Here is a 21175-nt window from a genome sequence, read left to right as displayed (position 1 = left end):
TGTAGAAATTCCACTAACATTTGTGTAGTACTTTATAAAGACCATGCTTTCATAGACAGATTCTGTGAATTTAATCCTTTTCTTTTTTTGAGACGGAGTCTTGCTCTGTTGGCCAGGTTGGAGTGTGGTGGCACAATCTTGGCTCACTGCAACCTCCACTTCCTGGGCTCAAACAATTCTACTGCCTCAGTCTCCTGAGTAGCTGGGATTACAGTTACCTGCCACCACGCCCAGCTAATTTTTTAATTTTAGTAGAGAGTTTCACCATGGAGTTTCACCATGTTGGCCAGGCTGGTCTCGGTCTCCTGACCTCAGGTGATCCACCCTCCTCGGACTCCCAAAGTGCTGGGATTACAGGCATGAGTCATCTCGCCCGGCACAAAAGACTAGTTTTCAAGCAGTTTTAGGTTTATAGGAAAACAGTAAAAAGTATGGATAGTTCCCATATATTCCCTGCCCCCAACCAGGCAGAGCTACCCTACAACAACATCCTGTTACCAGAGTGGTACATTTGCTACAAGTGATGAACCTACACGGACTACCATTATCACCCACAGTCCACAATTTATATTAGGGTTCACTCTTGGTGTTGCATATGCTATGGGTTTTAACAAATGCATAATGATATATATTCATTAGTATCAAACAGTGTTTTCGCTGCCCTAAAACTCTTCTGTGCTATCTTTATTTATCTCCCTCATTCTCAATTCCTGGCATCTACTGATCTTTTTACTGTCTCTATAGTTTTGTCTTTTACAGAATGTCATTTAGTTGGAAATATATAATATATAGTCTTTCAGATTGTCTTCTTTCTTTTGGTAATATCCATTTAAGATTCTCCATGTCTTTTCATGGCTTAATAGCTCATTTCTTCTTAGCACTGACTAATATGCCATTGTCTGGGTATGTCACTGTTTATTTATCCATTTACTATTGAAGGACACCTTAGTTGCTGCCAAGTTTTGTCAATTACGAATACTACTACTCTATGTGGACATAAGTTTTGAACTCATTTGGGTAATTACCAAGAAGAGCTATTGCTCGGTCATATAGTAAGAATATGTTCAGTTTTATACTGCCTCTCAAAGTGGCCGTACCATTTTGCTTTCCCAATCAACAATGAATCAGAGTTCCTGTTGCTCCACATCCTCCCCAGCATGTGGTGTTGTTAGTGTTCTGGGCTTCTTTTTTGTTGCTGGTGGTAAAATATATGTAACAATAAAATTTACCATCTTAACCACTTTAAATTTTAGTAAAATTTACAGTAAAATTAAAAAATTATATTTATTTTACTATAAATTTAGTAAAATTTATAGTAAAGTAAAAAAATTTTAGTAAATTTAGTAAAATTTACAGTAATAAGAAAAATTTAGTAAATTTTAGTATAGTAAAATATATTTTACTATAAAATAAAAATTATAGTAAAATAGTAAAATTAAGTAAATTTTAGTAAAATTTAGTAAATTTAGTAAACTTTATAGTAAAACAAGAAAAATTATAGTAAAAAACACATAAGCATTACCATTTTAACTATTGAGTTCAGTAGTATTAAGAATGTTCATAGTTGTGCATCTAATCTCCCAAAACTATCTTCATCTTATAAAACTGAAACACTATATCCATTAAACAACCCCCTATCTCCTTGGCTACCATCATTCCACTTTCTGTTTCTATGCATTTGTCTATTCTAGGTAACTTGTATAAGCGGAATCATATCAGTATTTGTTTTTTTGTGACTGGCTTATTTTTCTTGGCATAATGCTTATGATTCATCCATGTTGTAATGTGTCAGAATTTCCTTCCTTTTAAAGTCTACATAATAGTCTACTGTATGTACATACACATTTTATTTATCTATTTTATAGATCAAATAATCTTTTGTTTCCACCTTTTGGATATTGCGAATGCTGCTACTATGAACAAGACTATACAACCATCTTAGTTCCTGCTTTCAATTCATCTGGATATATATCCAGAAGTGGAATTGCTGGATCATATAATTCTACTTTTCACTTTTTGGATAAGTGAAAAGTATCTGTTTTTCATAGTAGCTTCACCATTTTACATTCTTGTCAATAATGCACAGGATTCCAAATTCTCCACATCTTCACCAACAGTTACTCTGTTTTTGTTGTTTTTATAGTAGTCGTTTTTTTTTTTATAGTAGTCATCTTAATGGATGGGAGGTGGTATTGTTGTTTTGATCTGCATTTCCCTAATGATTACCGTTGCTGAGCATCTTTTCATGTGCTTATTGGCTATTTTGTATGTCTTCCTTAGAGAAATATCTTTTCAAGCCTTTTGTGCATTTTAAAATAGGGTTGCTAGTTTTTGCTCTTGAGTTTTAGGAATTCTTTATATATTCTGGATACTAACCCTGTAACAGATACATCATTTGCAAATATTTTCTCACATTCTGCAGGTTGTCTTTTCACTACTGATTGTTTCCTTGGCTGCATATCAACTTTTCAGTTTGATGTTGTTCCACTTGTCTATTTTTGTTTTTATAGCTTTAAGTGTCTTATCCAAGAAATCAGTGTCAAGACTGAAGTTACAAAGCCTTCTCTATTTTCTTCTAGTTTTACAGTTTCAGATCTTATATTTAAGTATTTTATCCATTTTGAGTTGACTTTTGTATATAATATAAAGGTCCAATTTCAGTTTTTTGCATGGTGGATATCAAGTTTTCCTGGCTACATTTGTTAAAGTACTATGCTTTCTCCAATGTGTAGTCTTGGCATCTTTGTCAAAGATCATTTGACCGAATATGCTGGGGTTTATTTCTGGGCTCTCTATTCTGCTCCACTGTTTACGTCTTTATGCCAGTACCATGCTGATTTGACTACAGTGGCTTTGTAATATGTCTTTCAGTCAGGAAGCATGAGGTATCCTGCCTTGTTCTTTCTCAAGATTGTTTTGGATATTCAGATTCCCTGTGGTACCTTATGAATTTTAACGCTACTTTTCTATTTTTGTAAAAAATGCTGCCATGATTTTGATAGGGCTTGCAATGGAATATTTAGGTTGCTTTGGTTATCATGGACATTTGAACAATATTAAGTTTTCCATGAATGTTGAATTTTTTTCCATTTATTTGTGTCTTATTTCGTTCAGCAATGTTCCGAATACAAGTCTTTCATTTATTTGATTAGGTTTATTCCTAAGTATTTTTTTTTTTGACACTATTGGAAAAGAGATTTTCTTAATTCCCTTTTCAGATTGTTCATTGTTAGTGTATAGAAACACTGCTGTTTATTTGCACGTTGATTTGGTATCCTGCAACTTTGCTGAATTTATTAGTTCTAATAGTTTTTGTGGAATCTTCACGGTGACTGTGTCATCTGTGAACAGAGATAATTTTACATCTTTGTTATAGATTTGGATGTCTTTCATTTCTTTTTCTTGCCTAGCTGTTCTAGCTAGGGCTTCCAGTACTATGTTGAAGAGAAGTGCCATGGGTGAGCATCCTTGTTTTGTTTTGAAAGAGTGTGACTCTGTTGCCCAGGCTGTGGCGCAGTGGCAGTCACTTCAGTGACTTTTGAGTCACTTCGGTCTCAAAATCCTGGGCTCAAGCAATCCTCCCTCCTCAGCCTTCCAAGCAGGTGGGACTCCATCTGCATGCCAGCATGCCTGGAGAGTTGCTATCATTTTTTTTTTTTTTGCAGAGACAGAGTCTTGTTATATTGTCCAGACTGCTCTGGAACTCCTGGGCTCAAGTGATACTCCCACCTAGGCCCCCTTCCAAAGCACTGCAATTATATGCATGAGCCAGTACATATTGTCACTGCCTTATTTCTGATCTTACAGGAAAAGCTTTCAGGTTTTCATCAATGAGTATGCCATTTGCTGTGGGCTTTTCATATATAGCCTTGATTATGTTGAGATAATTTCCTGTGTTCCTAGTTTGAGTGTTTTTTATCATGAAAGGGCACTGAATTTTGTCAAAGTTTGGCACGGAACTTTTCCAGCATTAACTGGTATGATTGTGTCATTTTTGTCTTTCATTCAGTTAATGTGGTGTATCATATTGATTTTCATATGTTGAACCATCCTTGAACCCCAGGCATAAATTCCACTCAGTCATGGTATATGATTCTTTTAATGTGCTATTGAATTTGGTACACTAGTAGTTTGTGGAGGATTTTTACATCCATTTTCCTCAAGGATATTGGCCTGTAGTTTTTTTTCTGGCATTTGTATCAGAGTAAGGCTGGCCTCATAGCAAGAGTTTGGAACTCTTCCCTTTTTTGAAACAGTCTGAGGAGAACTGGTATAATTCTTCTTTAAATGTTTTGTAGAATTCACCAGTGAAACCAATGATCCTGGGCTTTTCTTTGTTGGGAGATTTTTAAAATTACTGTTTCAATCTCCTTAAAGTCTATTCAGATTTACTATTTCTTCGTGATTCAGTATTGACAGGTTATGTGTTTTAGGAATTTATCCATTTCATCTAGGTTATCCAAGTTGCTGGCATACAAGCCATACGTATCCTTTTGCAATAATCTTTTGTCTACAAAAACACATGACAAGTAAAAACACTGTCTTACAGGAGAAAATACCAAAATATAGATACATAAATAACTGCTCTAAGAGTTCAGTAAAGGAAAGATTCATATGAATTGATGTGATTAGTGAAAACTTAGTTGTGGAGGTTTAAGTTCAAACTGGAAGCATAAATAAGAAACGGCAAGATAAAGGGGACACTTGAAGGTGTTTCCAGGAGAGACCCAACAAAAGCAAATATAGAAAAAGCAGAACTGAATGTTAAATGTGAGGTGGGTTCACTTGCCTGAAGTAAAGAGTCAGAGATGAAGTTAGTTGGATGTGGGAGTTATAAACTAAAAAGGTAAGAATAATTTGGTCAAGTAATTTCACATGTATACCTTTACTAGAATCTATGCATCAAACACTCATATATGTTAAACCAAATTGAGAGCCTGAAATGCTTGGCTAATTAAGAACTTTTCAGTGCCTATTAGAAATAACAGGGAGACACTGAAGGTTTTTGGGTTGACAAGTGAAAATAGCCACAGTCTTCTGGGAAGTTTATTGAAGTAACTACATTCTAGTAGTGGTTCTCAACTGGGATGATTTTGACACTCAAGGGATATTTGGCAATTTCTGAAGACCATTCTTGGTGGTCACAACAAGGAGGGCAGATATGCTACTGACATCTACTAAGTAGAGGCCACAGATGCTGCTAAACATCCTACAGTGCACAGGACTCTCCCCCAATCCCAACAAATTATCTAGCCCAAAACATCAATAGTGTCAAAGATGAAAACCTTTGCTGTATTCTAATATGAGTTACTTTCATGAGAATTCAAATTAAGTTCAAATATGTTTGAAAAAAACTACACATGAAAAAGGAAATAATCCAAAAGACTAACAGTAGTGAGAATATGAAAGATGATTTTTATTTTTCCAAATTGTTTTTACAATGATCATGGATTACTTCCATCAAGGGAAAAAATAAAATTGACTTAAAAATTCTGATTTCATCACTGCACAATCTATACATGTAACAAAACTGCACTTGTACTCCATAATTTTATATGTAAATACATAAAATAACTTTAAAAATAAAAATTCTAATTTAGTTACTAATTCTAATCAGAATACATTCCTGTTTTCTTTTTTAAAATTTTTCATTTAATTCTCTCAAATACTTACTTAAATGTGACTACATACCAGGCTCTGGGATGAGACTTAAGAATATAGTGATATACAAAATCAATAAGGTTCAGGCAGCTTATTGTCTGATGGGAGACACTAACATTGTATAAATACACAAATTATCATCAGTGCTCTTAAGAAAAACAGGAGGGTTTAACTTTCAACTAACTTTTTCAGGGATGGCCTCTGAGTAAACGACTTTGAAGTTGAGATTCGAAGGATGAGAAATAACCATATAATGAAAAGGAAGGGGACTGAAGGGGCAGAGAAAACATTCTCACAGAGCAGCACGTGTGACGGACTGAAGAGGAGAACACCGCTGATGTGACGGTGGAATTAAAAGAAGATAAATGAATGAGAGTGTTAAGTAGCTAAGGGAGATAGCAGAGTGAGATGTAGGAGGAATAGACAAGGACCAAATTTGGTATGGCCTTGAACACAGTAAGGAGTATGGAAGCTAAACGTGGTGAAAAGCTAATGAAACAGGGGAGGTGTGATTTGATTTACTTTACTTAAAAAAAAAAAAACCATGCTGGTTATTTTATGAACTGGAGAAAGGCAAATAGCAGAAACAAGGTAACCATTTTAAAGATGAGACAATAATAATTTGCTCCAGATTATGACAGTGAGTAGAAAGTTGACAGGAAAGAAAGAATGGAGGTGGACATTAACTAAAGTAATGTCCTATTACTTGTCTAAAAGAAACCACTCTTTCCAGGGATGCTACTGAAGAGGAGTCAAAGGATGTTACTTCTCATGTGATACCCCTATACTCCTCATACCACAGCAGACTGGTTTTGGGAGTTGGAAGAAAGCACCTGACTCAGGAAAAGCCAATCTATAAGCAGGCCAGCAGTAAAAACAATCTGCTTCAGCTTGGGCAGAGCTTATTAGCTCAGTCAGATTACCTCTCTTAGTAATTTAACATAGCATTACGTAAAGACTAAGACCGTCAGTAGCTAGGAAAAATAAAACTTAGTAGCTGACTTAGCAACTGGCAGAACAGAACTCTGAAAATCCAGGAACACCTGCCACCAAGACAATCCTACCTGACGTGTCTTGAATAATATGAGAATTGGTCCCTGAACTTTCCTAACATCCCATCCTATTTGACCTAGTCTGAATAAGGAAGTGTTCCTTCCATTCTTAAAAGCCTAATGCAAAACAAGTCTCCACATGCTGGTGCCTAGACGGCTTGGAAATTCGGTGCCCCTTCCCAAATACCACATCTGGCTGTTTATCTTTATCCTTTGTAATATCGTTTATTTAAAAAAAAGAAAATCAGTAAACACAAGGAAAGTGTTTCCCTGAGTTCTATGAGCCATTCCAGCAAACTAATTGAAACCAAGGAGCGAGTAGCATGAACTCTGATTTATAGCTAGTCAGTCAGAGGCACAAGCCATAACCTGTGCTTGGACTGCAAGAGAAGTGGGGGATACTCCCATGGGACTGAGCTCTCAACCTGAAATCTGATGTTATCTCCATGAAGACAGTGTCAGAATTAAATCGAATCAGTGGACACCCACTGCATAATTGATTGCTTAGCTGTTGTGTGGGGGGAAAAGCCCCATACATCTGGTGTCAGTACTGTGTTGAGTGACCGTGTGAAAGGACAGTGTAGAAAAAGGAGTTTATTTATTTACTATATCCTCTCAAATATAAATGGAATTATAGAATGTGATCTTTTGTGACTAGCTTATTTCAGGCAGTGTAACTTTTTCAAGGTTCATCCACACCGCTGCATGTGTCAGTATAACAGTCTCCCCTTATCTGCAGGGGATGTGTTTCAAGATGGCCAGTAGATGCCTTAAGCTGCAGATAGTACCGAACTCCATATGTAGTATGTTTTTTCCTTTGCCTACATAGCTATGATAAATCTTACTTTATAAATTAGGCACAGTAAGAGATTAATAATTAATAATAAAATGGAACAACTGTAACTACATTGTAAGAAAAGTCATGTGAATGTGGGCTTTCTCTCTAAATATTAATATCTTATTGTATCATATACACCTAGTTTCTGATCACAGTTGACTGCAGGTAACTGGAACTGCAGATAAGGGAGGACTATTATACTTCATTTTTATAGCAGAACAATACTCCATTGTATGGATGGATATATTATATTTTGTTTATGCATTCATCAGTTAATGTTTATTTGGGTTATTTTCTACTTTTAGTTGGTATGGATAATCTTGCTATGAACACTCATGTACAAGTTTTTGTGCAGACATATGTTTTCAATTCTCCTGGATTTACATCAAGGAGTAGAACTGCTGGGTCACATGTTAACTGTTTAACTTTTTGAGGAACTGCCAAACTGCATTCCAAAGCAGCCGTACCATTTTACATTCCCAACAGCCATGTATGAGGGTTCCACATTCTCCACATCCTCACCAACACCTGTTATTGTCTATCTTTTTATATACTGCTATCCCAGTGGGTGTGAAGTGGTATCTCATCATGCTTTTGAACTGTGTTTCCCTAATGACTAACGGGACTGATCCTATTTTTTATTTGTGTATTGGTCTTAATTAAGCCTTCCATCATTTAAAGATAATACAGGAGCTGGGTGTGGGGGCTCACACCTGTAATCCCAGCACTTTGGGAGGCTGAGGCAGGCGGATCATGAGGTCAGGAGTTTGAGACCAGCCTGACTAACATAGCCATAACATAAACCCTGTCTCTACTAAAAACACAAAAATTAGCCAGGTGCTGTGGCGTGCACCTGTTATCCCGGCTACTCAGGAGGCTGAGGCAGGAGAATTGCTTGAACTGGGGAGCTGGAGGTTGCAGTGAGCCAAAATCATGCCACTTCACTTCAGCCTGGGTAATAGAGCGAGACTCCATTTCAGAAAAAAAAAAAAAAAAAGATAATATAGGTTGAGTATCCCCAATGTGAAATGCTAGGGAACAGAAGTGTTTCAGATTTTGGATTTTTGGGATTTCAGAATGTTTCTGAGAATAATTGGGAAAAATTATTCATGATATTAAGAGAAAAAATGTGAACAAATTTAAGGTGTTCAATAAAACAGCTGATCAACAATGAACCCAATTCTATAGATATACTTGTAATAAAATGAACATCTCCACATAATATTAAAAAGTGAAACAAGGAACCAAACCCTCTGCACTACTCCTACCTCAGCCTCTGAAAGCAATGGGATTACAGGCATGAGCCACTGTGCCTGGCAAAATTTGGCGTTTTTAATAATCAACTTAATCTTGTATTACCAACAAATATCTATGACCTTAAATCATTTTCATTCTGGGTACTAGGTAGTGTGAATTACAGCTGTTTTCTAATTATATTTACAATCTTTTGAGAAAACAGTTACAAAATCTTCATAAAGCATTTACTAACCCACTTACAACATAGGATTAAAGAAATGAAGTCATAAACTATTACTTATATGATAATTTGGCTGAAGTATATGGGAGAAAGCAGGCTTTCAGGTGATTGTTAAATAAGGGGATTAGGAAGCCTTCCCCAATTTGTGATGCGGTTTGGATTATGGCACACAGTGGTACAAGAGAAATTTTGCAAGCAAAATGTTATCCTGTCATGGAACACAGGGGTTTACTTGAATGCAATGTATGACTAAGTAGGCTGGCAGAAATAGTAATGAGGTTCCATTTACTCTACATGTACTTTATGCTAGGCACTATTAAGCATTTCAAAGGCTTGCAGAGATTAAGTTAGCTTCCATAATTATTAAATGGAGAAACCAGAGTTCAAACCCAGGCCTATGTGACTCCACAGTTCATGTTCTTTTAACTCCTATAAGGCTTTTTACGAGCCTGTATTAATTAAAAGTGACACTCTTGTGTAAAAGAAACAATGATAAACTAAGAATGGCACTCCAAGTGTGGTCCATGGGCCCCTATGTGGGCCCTAAGACCTTTACAGAGAGTGCACAGGATCAAAACTATTTTCCTAATAATAACACTAACACTTATTGAAAAAAATTTTATTAACATTTGAATTGACAGGGTAAGACTGCTGGTGCTTTAGAATGAATTAAGACAATGACATCAAGATGCAATAGTAGTCATTGTATTTCACAACTAAATTTTTTTTTAAAAGTCAGCTCACTTAAAAATGTCCTTGATAAAACAGTTAAAAAATGATCAATTTTATTAAATATTGGCCTTTTCTAATTGTGTGAAAAAAATGGAGATTACATATAAGCCACTTCTGGAGCATACCAATTTCTATTGTAGGACAACTATCTCAAGGAAAAAGTACTTGTGCAACTGAGCTGTGAACTGAACTAGCCACTTTTTTCATGGAACACTATTTATACTTGGGAAAAAAACGACTGACAGACAAATTACTGTTATTCAGACTTAGGGGCTGGAAGATGTTTTCACAAAAATGAGCAAAGTGAGTCTACGACTTCAAGGATAACAATTCATAGCATTTATTGCTAATGATAAAATTTCAGCTTCCTCTGAACTTGTCCCAGAGGCATGGTAAAAAAAAGAAAAATGAGCTTCCGAAAGAAAGTTAGAATTTTAGAAAACCTGTATCCATTACTGTGAACTTGACAGATTCTCAACACTTAAAATTTTTGTGAGCTGTATGGTTAACAATAATCACAAATTTCTTATTGAGTAATAAAATATGCTAGCATTTGGAAGATCTGCATAACTCAATGACATGTTTTCCAAATGATCCAATGCATGTTACAGTAAAAGATAGGTAAAAGTTACATCTGAAATGCAAGACAGACCAATAGATTTTAATGTAACAGTGTAAGAAAAGTTCACTCATTTGGCTTCAGGTTCTACATTGCAACTAATCTCTAAGAAACTACCTCTTGTGAAGTTACGGTGTAGTATTACATAATCTCCATGATGATCCTGAAAAGCCTATGAAAACACACATACCTTCCTTTTTCAACTGCCTGTCTGTGATATTCTTCACATACTTTGACCAAGTGTATCACAAAAGACTGAATGCAGAAATAGATGAGAATTCAGCTGTCTTAAGCCAAACATTAAGGCTTGAAATAAACGTTCAACATGGCCATTCTTCTCACTGCGTATTTTAGATTTTGAAAATGTCCTTATTTTACAGGTGCCAATATAAAGATAGTTCTCATGTTAACGACACAAAAAGGGAGAACTCCAACCCTGTCTTTTACCAAATCTAAAGGAAAGCACAGAAACAAACTGTGTTTCCTAGTGTTTAGAAGTCCACAAGTGATACACAATTTCCAAAAACCTCTCTGAGAAAAAAAGAAAACATTTACTGAATACCTATTATACCCCATGGACTATGCTAGGTGCTTTCACCTAAAACCTTTAGGCATTAAGGCTGAAGGAAGTTAAATGGAGGAAATATGGTACAGTACACAAAGAATAAGACCCTGACATGCCTGAATTAAAATCATTCCCTTGAATATTAACCTATTAAATTGAAAGCATAAGAGTTTCTTCTTTAAGATTAACTTAATAATTTTTTTTTTCAAATTCCAACATGGATTTATCCTTATTTATTTTTTAATTTCAACTTTTAGATTCAGAGGGTACCTGTTGCAGGTTACATGAGTACATTGCATGATGCTGAAGTTTGGCATATGAATGATCTCATCACCCAGCTAGTTAGCACAGTACCTGTGATGGTTAATGCTGTCAACTTGATTGGATTGAAGGATACAAAGTATTGATCCTGGGTGTGTCTGTGAGGGTGCTGCCAAAGGAGATTAACATTTGAGTCAGTGGGCTGGGAAAGGCCAACCTTAATCTTGGTGGGTACAGTCTAATCAGCTGCCAGCGTGGCCAGAATATAAGCAGGCAGAAAAATGTAGAAAGAGAGACCGGCGGGGCCGGGCGCGGTGGCTGAAGCCTGTAATCCCAGCACTTTAGGAGGCCGAGGCGGGTGGATCACGAGGTCAAGAGATGGAGATCATCCTGGTCAACACGGTGAAACCCTGTCTCTACTAAAACTACAAAAAATTAGCTGGGCATGGTGGCACGTGCCTGTAATCCCAGCTACTCAGGAGGCTGAGGCAGGAGAACTGCCTGAACCCAGGAGGCGGAGGTTGCAGTGAGCCGAGATCATGCCATTGCACTCCAGCCTGGGAAAAAACCGAAACTCCGTCTCAAAAAAAAAAAAAAGAGACTGGCATAACCTCCCAGTCTACATCTTTCTCCTGTGATGGATGCTTCCTGCCCTCAAACGCTGGACTCCAAGTTCTTCAGTTTTGGGACTTGGACTGGCTCTCCTTGCTCCTCAGCCTGCAGATGTCCTATTGTGGGACCTTGTGATCCTGTGAGTTAATATTTAATAAACTCCCCTATATATGTATGTATGTATATATGTATGTGTGTGTGTATATATACAGATATATATATATATATATATATATGTATTCTATTAGTTCTGTCCCTCTGGAAAACACTAATATAGTACCCAAGAGATAGTTTTTCAACCCTCAAATGGAGATATATATATATATATATATACACACACATACACACACACACATATAAATATATTTTATTGCATTTTAGGTTTTGGAGTACATGTGAAGAACACGCAAGATTGTTGCATAGGTACACACATGGCAGTGTGATTTGCTGTCTTCCTCCCCATCACCTATATCTGGCATTTCTCCCCCTGCTATCTCTCCCCAACTCCCCAAGATTTACTTAATAATTGCTATTTACACAAATGAAAGAAATGTGAATACAGTTAAAAGCATATACGGTAGGTGCTCAAAAAGTGCCCTTCAATCATACTCCCCTCTTCTGTTCCAAAACTAAATCAGGAAGTACCAAAATCAGCGATCAAGGTTAAAGTTGATGATATGCTCTTCTTTCATTCATTATTATAGGCCTCAGATTGATGAATGCTGCTCCAGAAAACATTTAAAAATATTTTAAGGCCCCACATCCACTATCATGTATTAGAAATCAATGTTTAAAATCCATCTCTGCATTTTTTTTCTAAAGTAACTTCATTCTTGAAATCTAAATCACTTCTACAATTATTCCCAATCTTGTATATTCATTTGACATACTTAGTGATTACGAAAATAAGGGCATCTTGGTGTTTCCAAGAAAACTATCAATGAAGCAATTCTGAAACTGGCTGCCTTGTAAACCAGGAAAGCTGGCAGGAAACACAAAAACAATCATTTAATTCCTAACTATATTTCTTATCAGATATTTCATATTGTCACATGCTTGGACTATTATGTGAAAAATTAGACAGTAGTTATTTTAAGTATAGTAAATATGTTCCAAGATTTGTGGTGAGAGAGATCAGTCTCTAAAAGTTAACAAGACTTAATACCTTAACAATGCTTTTCACTCTGTACACTTTAACAAATCACAAAGGCTCTTTCAAAATAACGAAACAGCTGATCAATTTATTAAGCTCTTCACAACCAAGCACCTTTTTAAAAGTCCAAATTAACTTCATATTCTATGTTTGTGTGCATAATCACAAGTTTCTAATTATGTAACATTTTAATATTCTTTTATATTTAGGGTAAGTTGTGTTTTTAAAAGATCGAGTTATATTTTATGCTCTATTTGAACCTAGACACTCAGAACTTTCAGGTTTCAAGTATGCAGGTTTATTAGGAAATCTACGAGAAAATTCCCCGCTACTTTTAAAAACATAAATTGTATGAGTTTAATCTATTTTATCCTGACAAATTTTTAATTTGAAGTCTGGTCACTATCCATTTCTTGTGTTGCACTGTATATCCTCTTTTCTATGGTGACTATTCTCAAACTAACACTGGGGATCTTCCACCACACTGTAACAAGCAGCCATGCCTTGGTGGATATCATCTGATAGTTCCTGAAAATTATTTTAAATGGATACTCAACAAATGCCTTCTTTGACGCTTTTGTCTTTCAAGAAACTTAACATGACCACATTTTAGAGAAGCCAGAATGGTAGGAACAAATACCAGATTGAAATCTATGAATAACTTTCAACTCTAACACTCAGAAATTATAACTTTAAAAGGATCAATAATTTGGTGTGTCTAAACTGCCCTTCAATGAGTAATTACATCTCTCTGTATTAAAACTTTTCCCTATTAATTGTTCAATGTAACCAGTTATACACCAGAGAGAAAAAACAGCCACTGCAAATAAGGGAGTAAGATAATCAATTATACTGAATCCTATTAAATCCCTTCCCTCTCCACAAACAGAAAAGCTTGGAGGTGATAAAACACTCAGAGAATTGCCAGGCATCTTCCTAACATTACCTATTAATCTTCACAACACTCATGAAGCAGATGTCAAGTACCTCTAGTTTTACAGATGAAAGAACCATAAGACTAAGCGATTTTCCCCAAGGTCATATACAAAGTTAGTGATCAGATTAAACTAAACTCTAGGACTTTGTACTCTTCATCATTTCTAATCAAATAAACTGTTAGATCAAAATATGCTACAATTACCTCTCCCTAAATGCTGTTCTCTGTACATGGGCTGTTCCAATGAGGTAGCCCCTAGCCACATGTGGCTATTAATCACTTGAAATGTAGCTAGTCCAAGTGGAGGTATGCCATAACTGTAAAATTATGGATTTTGAAGTATAAAAGAAATAATATAAAACATGTCAATTATTTTACACAAATTAGATGTTGCAATGGTATTTCCGATATACTGGATTAAGTTAAATTCATTGGACAGCACTGGTCCGTACTTCTTTCCAAAGACCTCCCATGCAATAGATGCCATCATTAGATCTAAATCAAAAAGCAATTATTTTCTTAGAATTTGCTGTATTCTACACATATTACCTAACACAGTGTAGTAACCATACCTAAAGGGTGGTGTTTAGAGAGATACAGGCATATATGTAAGTAACAAATACACAAAATAGAGCACTGTAGTGCTCTCCAAGTATAAAAAAGGAAGCTTCTATCTCATTAAAAGTGTACGTGATTTTGAGTAAGTCACAGTGTGGACAATGTAGGACTTTCCATCAGAGCCATATGTTATTTCCTTAGGTGGAAAAGTGAAAATATTCTTACTCCTTATGTTATCACAAGGATTTCAAAGTCACCGGAGGACAACCATAAGGCACTATGAATTTCTAAAAAACAAACAAACAAACAAAACAAACCTGGCTAATGTCAATATATACTTATTTTTTTTAAAGTCACACATCACAATATTCGTGTAATACAGACTCGGCACTTAATCTGATCTTGACTAAAGTGCTGATAGATACGCGGTAAGAGGAAACATCAATTTAAAAAATAAGGATAATTTCAGAAAGCCTAGCAATTCCATAAAAGGTTGAACGTAAGTTTCCATATGATCTAGCAATTCTATTCCTAGGTATATAGCCAAGAGAAATAAAACACACGTCCATACAAAAATGGTCTTAGCAGTATCATGTAAAATAGCTAAAAAACTGGAAACAATGAAAATGTCCATTAACTGATGAATGGATAAGTAAAATGTGGTATATCCATGAGCTGGAGGATCATTCGGCCATAAGAAGGAATGAAACACTGATACATACTTGTTACAACATGGATACAGCTTGAAAACATTACACTATCTGAAAGAAGCCAGTTACAATTGTACAATCCCATTTATATACAATGTCCAGGATAGGCAAGTATAAAAAGACAGAAACTGGTTGCCTTGGGCTGGGGTCGTTGGGAATTGGAGACTGACTGTTAATGAGCACAGGTTTGTTTTTGGGGTGGTGATAATGTTCTAAGATTGTGGTGATGGTTGCAAAACTATATGAATACGCTAAAAAGCCACGTAAGGTGGGTGAATTGTATCGTATGCGAATTACATCCCAGTGAAGTTGCTAAAAAATGAAGCCAGAAATGTAGAAGAAAAAAAGGTTGTAGGGAACTGCCTAGCACCTAATTGCTATTTTTCTGGATTCTATAATTTTGTGGTACTTATCAGTTTTTTAGTTTCATCATTTGTGATTTTTTCTCATTCTAATATGCATATTAACAGAAAACATATTCACCACATTCTTTCATAACCAAGTAAATTTACTGAAAATAACTGTTATTTAAGCTCATTTTTATAGCATGCGAATTATCTCAATAAAAAAGTTATACTTTTGCATTAAAAAAAAAGGGATCACAACGATAATGTTAACCTTAAAAGAATCACAGAATTAGCAGCCCTGGACACTTAGTAGTCCCTCAAATTATGAAATCCACTAAAATAGCATCAATTACTTTCAAGGTAATATTAACAGGTTTGTGAAAAGCGCAAAAAATATCTTAGTCAAGCAAATGCTCATGTTGAGAAACATGCCATGGGAAGTTAAAGATTTCACTACGAAAACGTACCAAGGAACAGCATAAAAAAATACTGCTTGACCACTTTCCCTAAAAGCTAAACTCGTGATTAAGATGCAGAAAGGAAGTAGTTTAAAAAAAAAAAAATCTATTTACCTAAACTCTTAAAGCTGAAGGGAAGAAGTCTTCTATCAAAAATTTCAGTGGGGTGTGTGGGTATGCTTGTGTGCATGTGTGTTTAACACATACACCTTACGTAGACTGAGAATCTCGGGAGCAGCTGTATCTAAAACAATGAAGCTTTTTTTCCTTTTTAAATAATCAAACGTGATGGTGCCATTCCTTAGCCCACCCCATCCCCCACTACCACCACCAGCAGGTGGAGGGAAAGGATACTGTAGACTAGAGGATGACAGCTTTGTATAACCCTTTGGACTTTATATGTAAGAATGCAGCTGGTGGTCTCCTCTCAGGAGGGGGTAAAGAGATTTGTGGACAAGCTGAAATAAGGGGTATCCTTTGCCTGGAAGAGGGCACACCGTGAGCCACATCTTGAATCAGCTATATCCAGAGTAAAACACAGGCCGCTGGAAGGCACTGTAAGCATCACCAGGATGGCCTCTCACGCCGGGGGTGTTTTTTTCAACGGAGAAGTTGACTCCTGCAGTTTGGATATTGGGGGGAGGCAGGGGTAAAGCGGGAGTCGGGAAGACCAGAAAAAATGCCTTTAAGTGGAGACGCCTCGGGCCTCGCTGAGGAAGTTCAGAGCCCCACTCGGTAACCACACGCTCACCCTACCACCCTCACTGCCCTCCTTCCCGCGGCGCCAGACGTCGATGCCCTAGAGAGAGCAGGAATCTCCGCCGCTGCCGGGGAGGGGGCCAAGGCCCGGCTGGGGCAGCGCCGGCCGCACACGCACGCCTCCTCCGCACGCGCCGCGCCGCGCCCGGCCTCCCAGCTGCGCGGCCGGCCCGGCCCCTCGCACCCGCGCCGGGCCAGCTCCGCCGGGCAGGCCTAGGCCGCGACGGCCGTACCCGGGCACCTCGCTTCCAGGCAGAGGCGGAGCAGGCCCAACATAAACTTCCCGGCGCGTTAGCAGAAGCGTCACGGACGGGCCGGCCCCCAGCGCCATTCCCCGAGGCCCGGAGGCGGCTCCCGTCCCTACTCCCCACACGCGGGGTCCCGGCGGAGACCGGCCCCAGGCCCACGGCCCCCACCCCTCCGGCGTCGTCCCCGAGTTTACCTCCAAGTCGCGGCCTTTGTTCTTGAAATTCTTGAGCCGTTGGTTGTCCAGTTTCTCGTTGTCCGCCATGGCCGGGCCGGTGACTCCTTCCCCCGCCCGGGCCCCGCGGGATCCGCCCCAACCACCGCGCCGCACCGACACTCCCAGGAACCGGGCCGCCGCCTGAGCTGCTGTGCCCACCGCGCTGCCGCTTCCTTCCTCCTCTCACCTGCCTCCGCCGCGGCCTTCTCTTCTCCCCGCCCGCCCCCCCGCCCTAACCCTAGCGCGACTGCAGCTCGGGCAAAGACAACTGTGGGGCCGGGCGGCGGCAACGGCGGCGGAATGTGCTGCCGGCTGAGAGGGGGAGGAAGCCTCGCTCTGAGGGCCCCGGCGCTGCGGCCACGCCCATTGCCTCCAGCCCAGCTCGCCCATTGGCCAACCAGGCTCCGGTGCGTTCGGCCAATCAGAAGGGGCGATGGAGAGCCGGGGCGGAAAGAGCGAACGGAAAGGGGAAGCGAACGATGCTAGGAGGAGCCGGCTCCGGGCCGGGAGGGGTGTGGAGGGGGCAGGCCGGGAAGGACCACGTGCCTCCGGAGAGGCAGGGAGGAAGCGACGGAGAAGTAGACTTTAGGGGAAAACGGCAAGGGGAAGGAGAGACCCGGGAACGCGGTAGGGCGAGTTGTTTTGATCCACGTGGCCAGGCAGCCCTAGATGCCAGGGATCCAGGGTCGACGCCGCGTTAAAGTAACGCTCTTTTCTTCCCGGGCGTTCCCTGTCTTCCTGGGCACTCCTTGCTCTCTCCGCTTTGCAGAGAGATCTGAGCTTCGCTCTCTCCTGAGTCGAACACTCGCAGCTCCGTTCCCGGACAGGGGCTCCCTGCCGTCCTGGGCGGGGTCTGGGGGCCGGGACCTGCTGGGATCAGCGGAAAGCAACAGGCACAGTGGGTGGAAAAGGAAAGGGGCCCATTGGACGAATCTGATTCATCTTCTCTGACTAAGCGCCCGCAGCAGGTAGGAATTTAGCAGAGCTGGTGATCCTGGGACAATAGCACGTCCTAGATAATTCGTCTTAGAAAGTTAAAGAAGCTGCTTGACCACGAAGTATGAACTTCTGGAGCGCGGGGCCCGTGGCAGCTCACAGGGAGTGTTGTGACTGTTGAAAAAGGAAATGCACTCCAAGGATACCAGGGACATCATTAGCAGAGGCAGAAAATGACACGAAATACGAAAGAACGTATTCAAAAATTTCAGAAGACAGAAATGGAAAATTATTTTAAAATATATTTAAATATCAACGAATAACACATCAAAATGTACAGGGAGATGTAAAGAAGCTACTCGGGTCGGAAGCAAGGAATCGAGGCATTGGGTGTGTTTAAACTTGGCGAGATAGGGAGAAGACACCCTGATACAAACTCCTTCAGAATCTTTGACTCCCGGTCCTTTCTAGTATTAAGTAGAACAACGTGCAGAGATAAATGTTTAAAATGTAGATGTTCCTTAAGGAAACACTTTTTAAGCCTAAAGAAGGGATTAAAAAAAATTAAAATGGAAGAAGTCAGTGGGTTTAACAGATATAAACAACTGAGTTTCCTTTGGGGGAGAGGCAATGAAAAGAGCTGGAGTACTTTAGGAATCACTTTGGAGAGGATATTGTAGTGGGGGAAAGGAAGGTAAAAACTCAGGAAGCAGAGTGGAAACTTTAAAGTCATCAGTACTTTATATGCCATCAGCTGGGCTGTGGCAAACAAGCTGTGCCTGGAAATAACTCACACTGAAGGTTGACTTGAATATAAATTCAGTACAGATCTTAAATACAAATGATGACATTCCATTCGAAACTGTTATTCCTCAAAGGCTCATTTAATTGAAGTAACATTGTATTTGCAAACCAGAGCACTAATGTTTTTCAAAATGAGTTTAGGATAAGAAAATTCTCTTGAAAAGCTGGAATATGTGTGTATTATGTGCCATCATAGATTTTATCATAAGCAGTGTTCAAGAAAACAAATTACCAGTGAATTCCCACCTTATGAATAAAAGTTATCTTGTCAACATATCAATTCATGAATATTTTGTATTTCTTGGAATAAATTTCATGGTAGCTTTCATGATGAAGTTTATAGAAGTATCTGTTATATGTCTTCATGTCTCCAGCTACAGACAGAAGACTCCTGGAAAAGGGTTGCGATTAGTTACCAACTGAGAGAGAGGCAATATAAATAGGAAATAACTGCAATTTATAATTTTATTTGTTTATCTAAAATCTGCATTCCTCCCTAGACAGTAAGCTCTCTGAAGTCAAGAACCATACTTGTTTTGTTCACTACTGTATACCCAGCACCTAATAGTACTTGGCACATAAATACTCAGGGACTATTTGTCAAATGTAAGAGTGTATACCCCTAAAGAAGTATACATGAAGCTGGAGACATGAAGACATATAACAGGAAAATCGGAAAAAAATGCCTTTAAGTATTATAGAAATGCCGCAGGCCTCCACTTAAATTGAAAAATAAGCTAATACCTCTTGATAAAAAATGTGGATTGAGACCAAGAAGCAGCTTCTCCCCTCCTTCTGGAATGTCTTCCTGGTTCAGCCCGCCTGCCTCCACTCCTGCCTCCCCCATGTCCATTAGGGTGACCCAGAAGTCCTACAAGATGTCCACCTCTGGCCCCTGGGGCTTCATCAGTGGCTCCTACATGAGCAGGCCCAGTGCCTGCATCTGCTCCTGGAAGCTTCTGAGTGGGCAGCAGCAGCTTCTGGGGTGGCCTGGGCAGAGGCTATGGTGGGCCCAGCAGCTTGGGTGGCATCACTGCCGTCATGGTCAGCTACAGCCTGCTGAGCCCCCTTAACCTGGAGGTGGACCCCAGCATCCAGGCTGTGTGCATCCAGGCTGTTTGCATCTAGGAGAAGGAGTAGATGAAGACTCTCAACAAGTTTCCTCCTTCATAGACAAAGTATGTTTCCTGGAGCAGCAGAACAAGATGCTGGAGACCAAGTGGAACCTCCTGCAGCAGCAGAAGACGGCTCAGAGCAACATGGAACATGTTCGAGAGCTACATCAACAACCTTAGGTGGCAGCTGGAGACTGGGCCAGGAGAAGCTGAAGCTGGAGGTGGAGCTTGGCAACATGCAGGCGCTGGTGGAGGACTTCAGGAACAAGTATGAGGATGAGATCAGTAAGAGTACAGAGATGGAGAACGAATCTGTCCTTATCAAGAAGGATGTGGATGAAGCTTACATGAACAAGGTAGAGCTGGAGCCTCTCCTGGAAGGGCTGACCAATGAGATCAACTTCCTCAGGTGTCTGTATGAAGAGGAGAGCAGGGAGCTGCAGTCCCAGATCTCAGGCATGTCTGTGGTGCTGTCCATGGACAACAGCCGCTCCCTGGACATGGACAGCATCATTGCTGAGGTCAACATGCAGTACAAGGAGATTGCCATCCACTGCTGGGCTGAGGCTGAGAGCATGTACCAGATCAAGTATGAGGAGCTGCAGACTTGAAGCTAGCTGGGAAGCATGGGGATGTCCTGCAGCATACAAAGACTGAGATCTCCATAACATCAGCTGGTTGAGATTGAGGACCTCAAAGGCCAGAGGGGTTCCATGAAGGCCACCATTGCCAATGCCGAGCAGCATGGGGAGCTGGCCATTAAGGATGCCAACATTGAGCTGTCCAAGCTGGAGCCCGCTCTGCAGCCAGCCAAGCAGGACATGGCATGGCAGCTATGTGAGTACCAGGAGCTGATGACCATCAAGCTGGCCCTGGACATCAAGATCACCACTTACAGGAAGCTGCTGGAGGGCGAGGAGAGCCAGCTGGAGTCTGGGATGCAGAACATGAGTATCCATACGAAGACCACCAGTGGCTATGCAGGTGGTCTGAGCTTGGCCTATGGAGGCCTCACAAACCCTGGCCTCAGCTATGGCTTGGGCCCCAGCTCTTTCAGCCTCACCAGTTCCACCAGGGCCATGGTTGTGAAGAGGACTGAGGCCCCCGATGGGAAGCTG

At 39.8% G+C, this 21175-nt stretch overlaps 1 protein-coding gene across 2 annotated transcripts in view; it reads right to left on the bottom strand.

The window, feature by feature from the left end:
• KPNA4 (karyopherin subunit alpha 4) overlaps positions 1-17552 on the bottom strand; it is a 66435-nt gene extending 48883 nt beyond the window's left edge. Inside the window, exons 1-2 of one of the 2 annotated variants that reach the window (XM_037741664.1) lie at positions 17182-17535; positions 16478-16599 (exon numbers count right to left, since the gene is read on the bottom strand). In XM_037741664.1, the coding sequence (XP_037597592.1) occupies positions 16478-16489 (12 nt within the window). In that variant the 5' untranslated portion in view covers positions 16490-16599; positions 17182-17535. Of the gene's footprint in view, positions 1-16477; positions 16600-17181 lie in introns of both variants that reach the window. The other variant, XM_017537310.2, reaches the window with a different exon arrangement.
• Positions 17553-21175: the final 3623 nt, after the last annotated feature.

Source organism: Cebus imitator, unplaced genomic scaffold (genome assembly GCF_001604975.1).
Source record: "Cebus imitator isolate Cc_AM_T3 unplaced genomic scaffold, Cebus_imitator-1.0 Scaffold102, whole genome shotgun sequence".
In the NCBI taxonomy this organism is placed as follows: Eukaryota; Metazoa; Chordata; class Mammalia; order Primates; family Cebidae; genus Cebus; species Cebus imitator.
The sequence above is the reverse complement of the archived record's forward strand: the minus strand, read 5'-3'. Positions and strand labels throughout refer to the sequence as shown.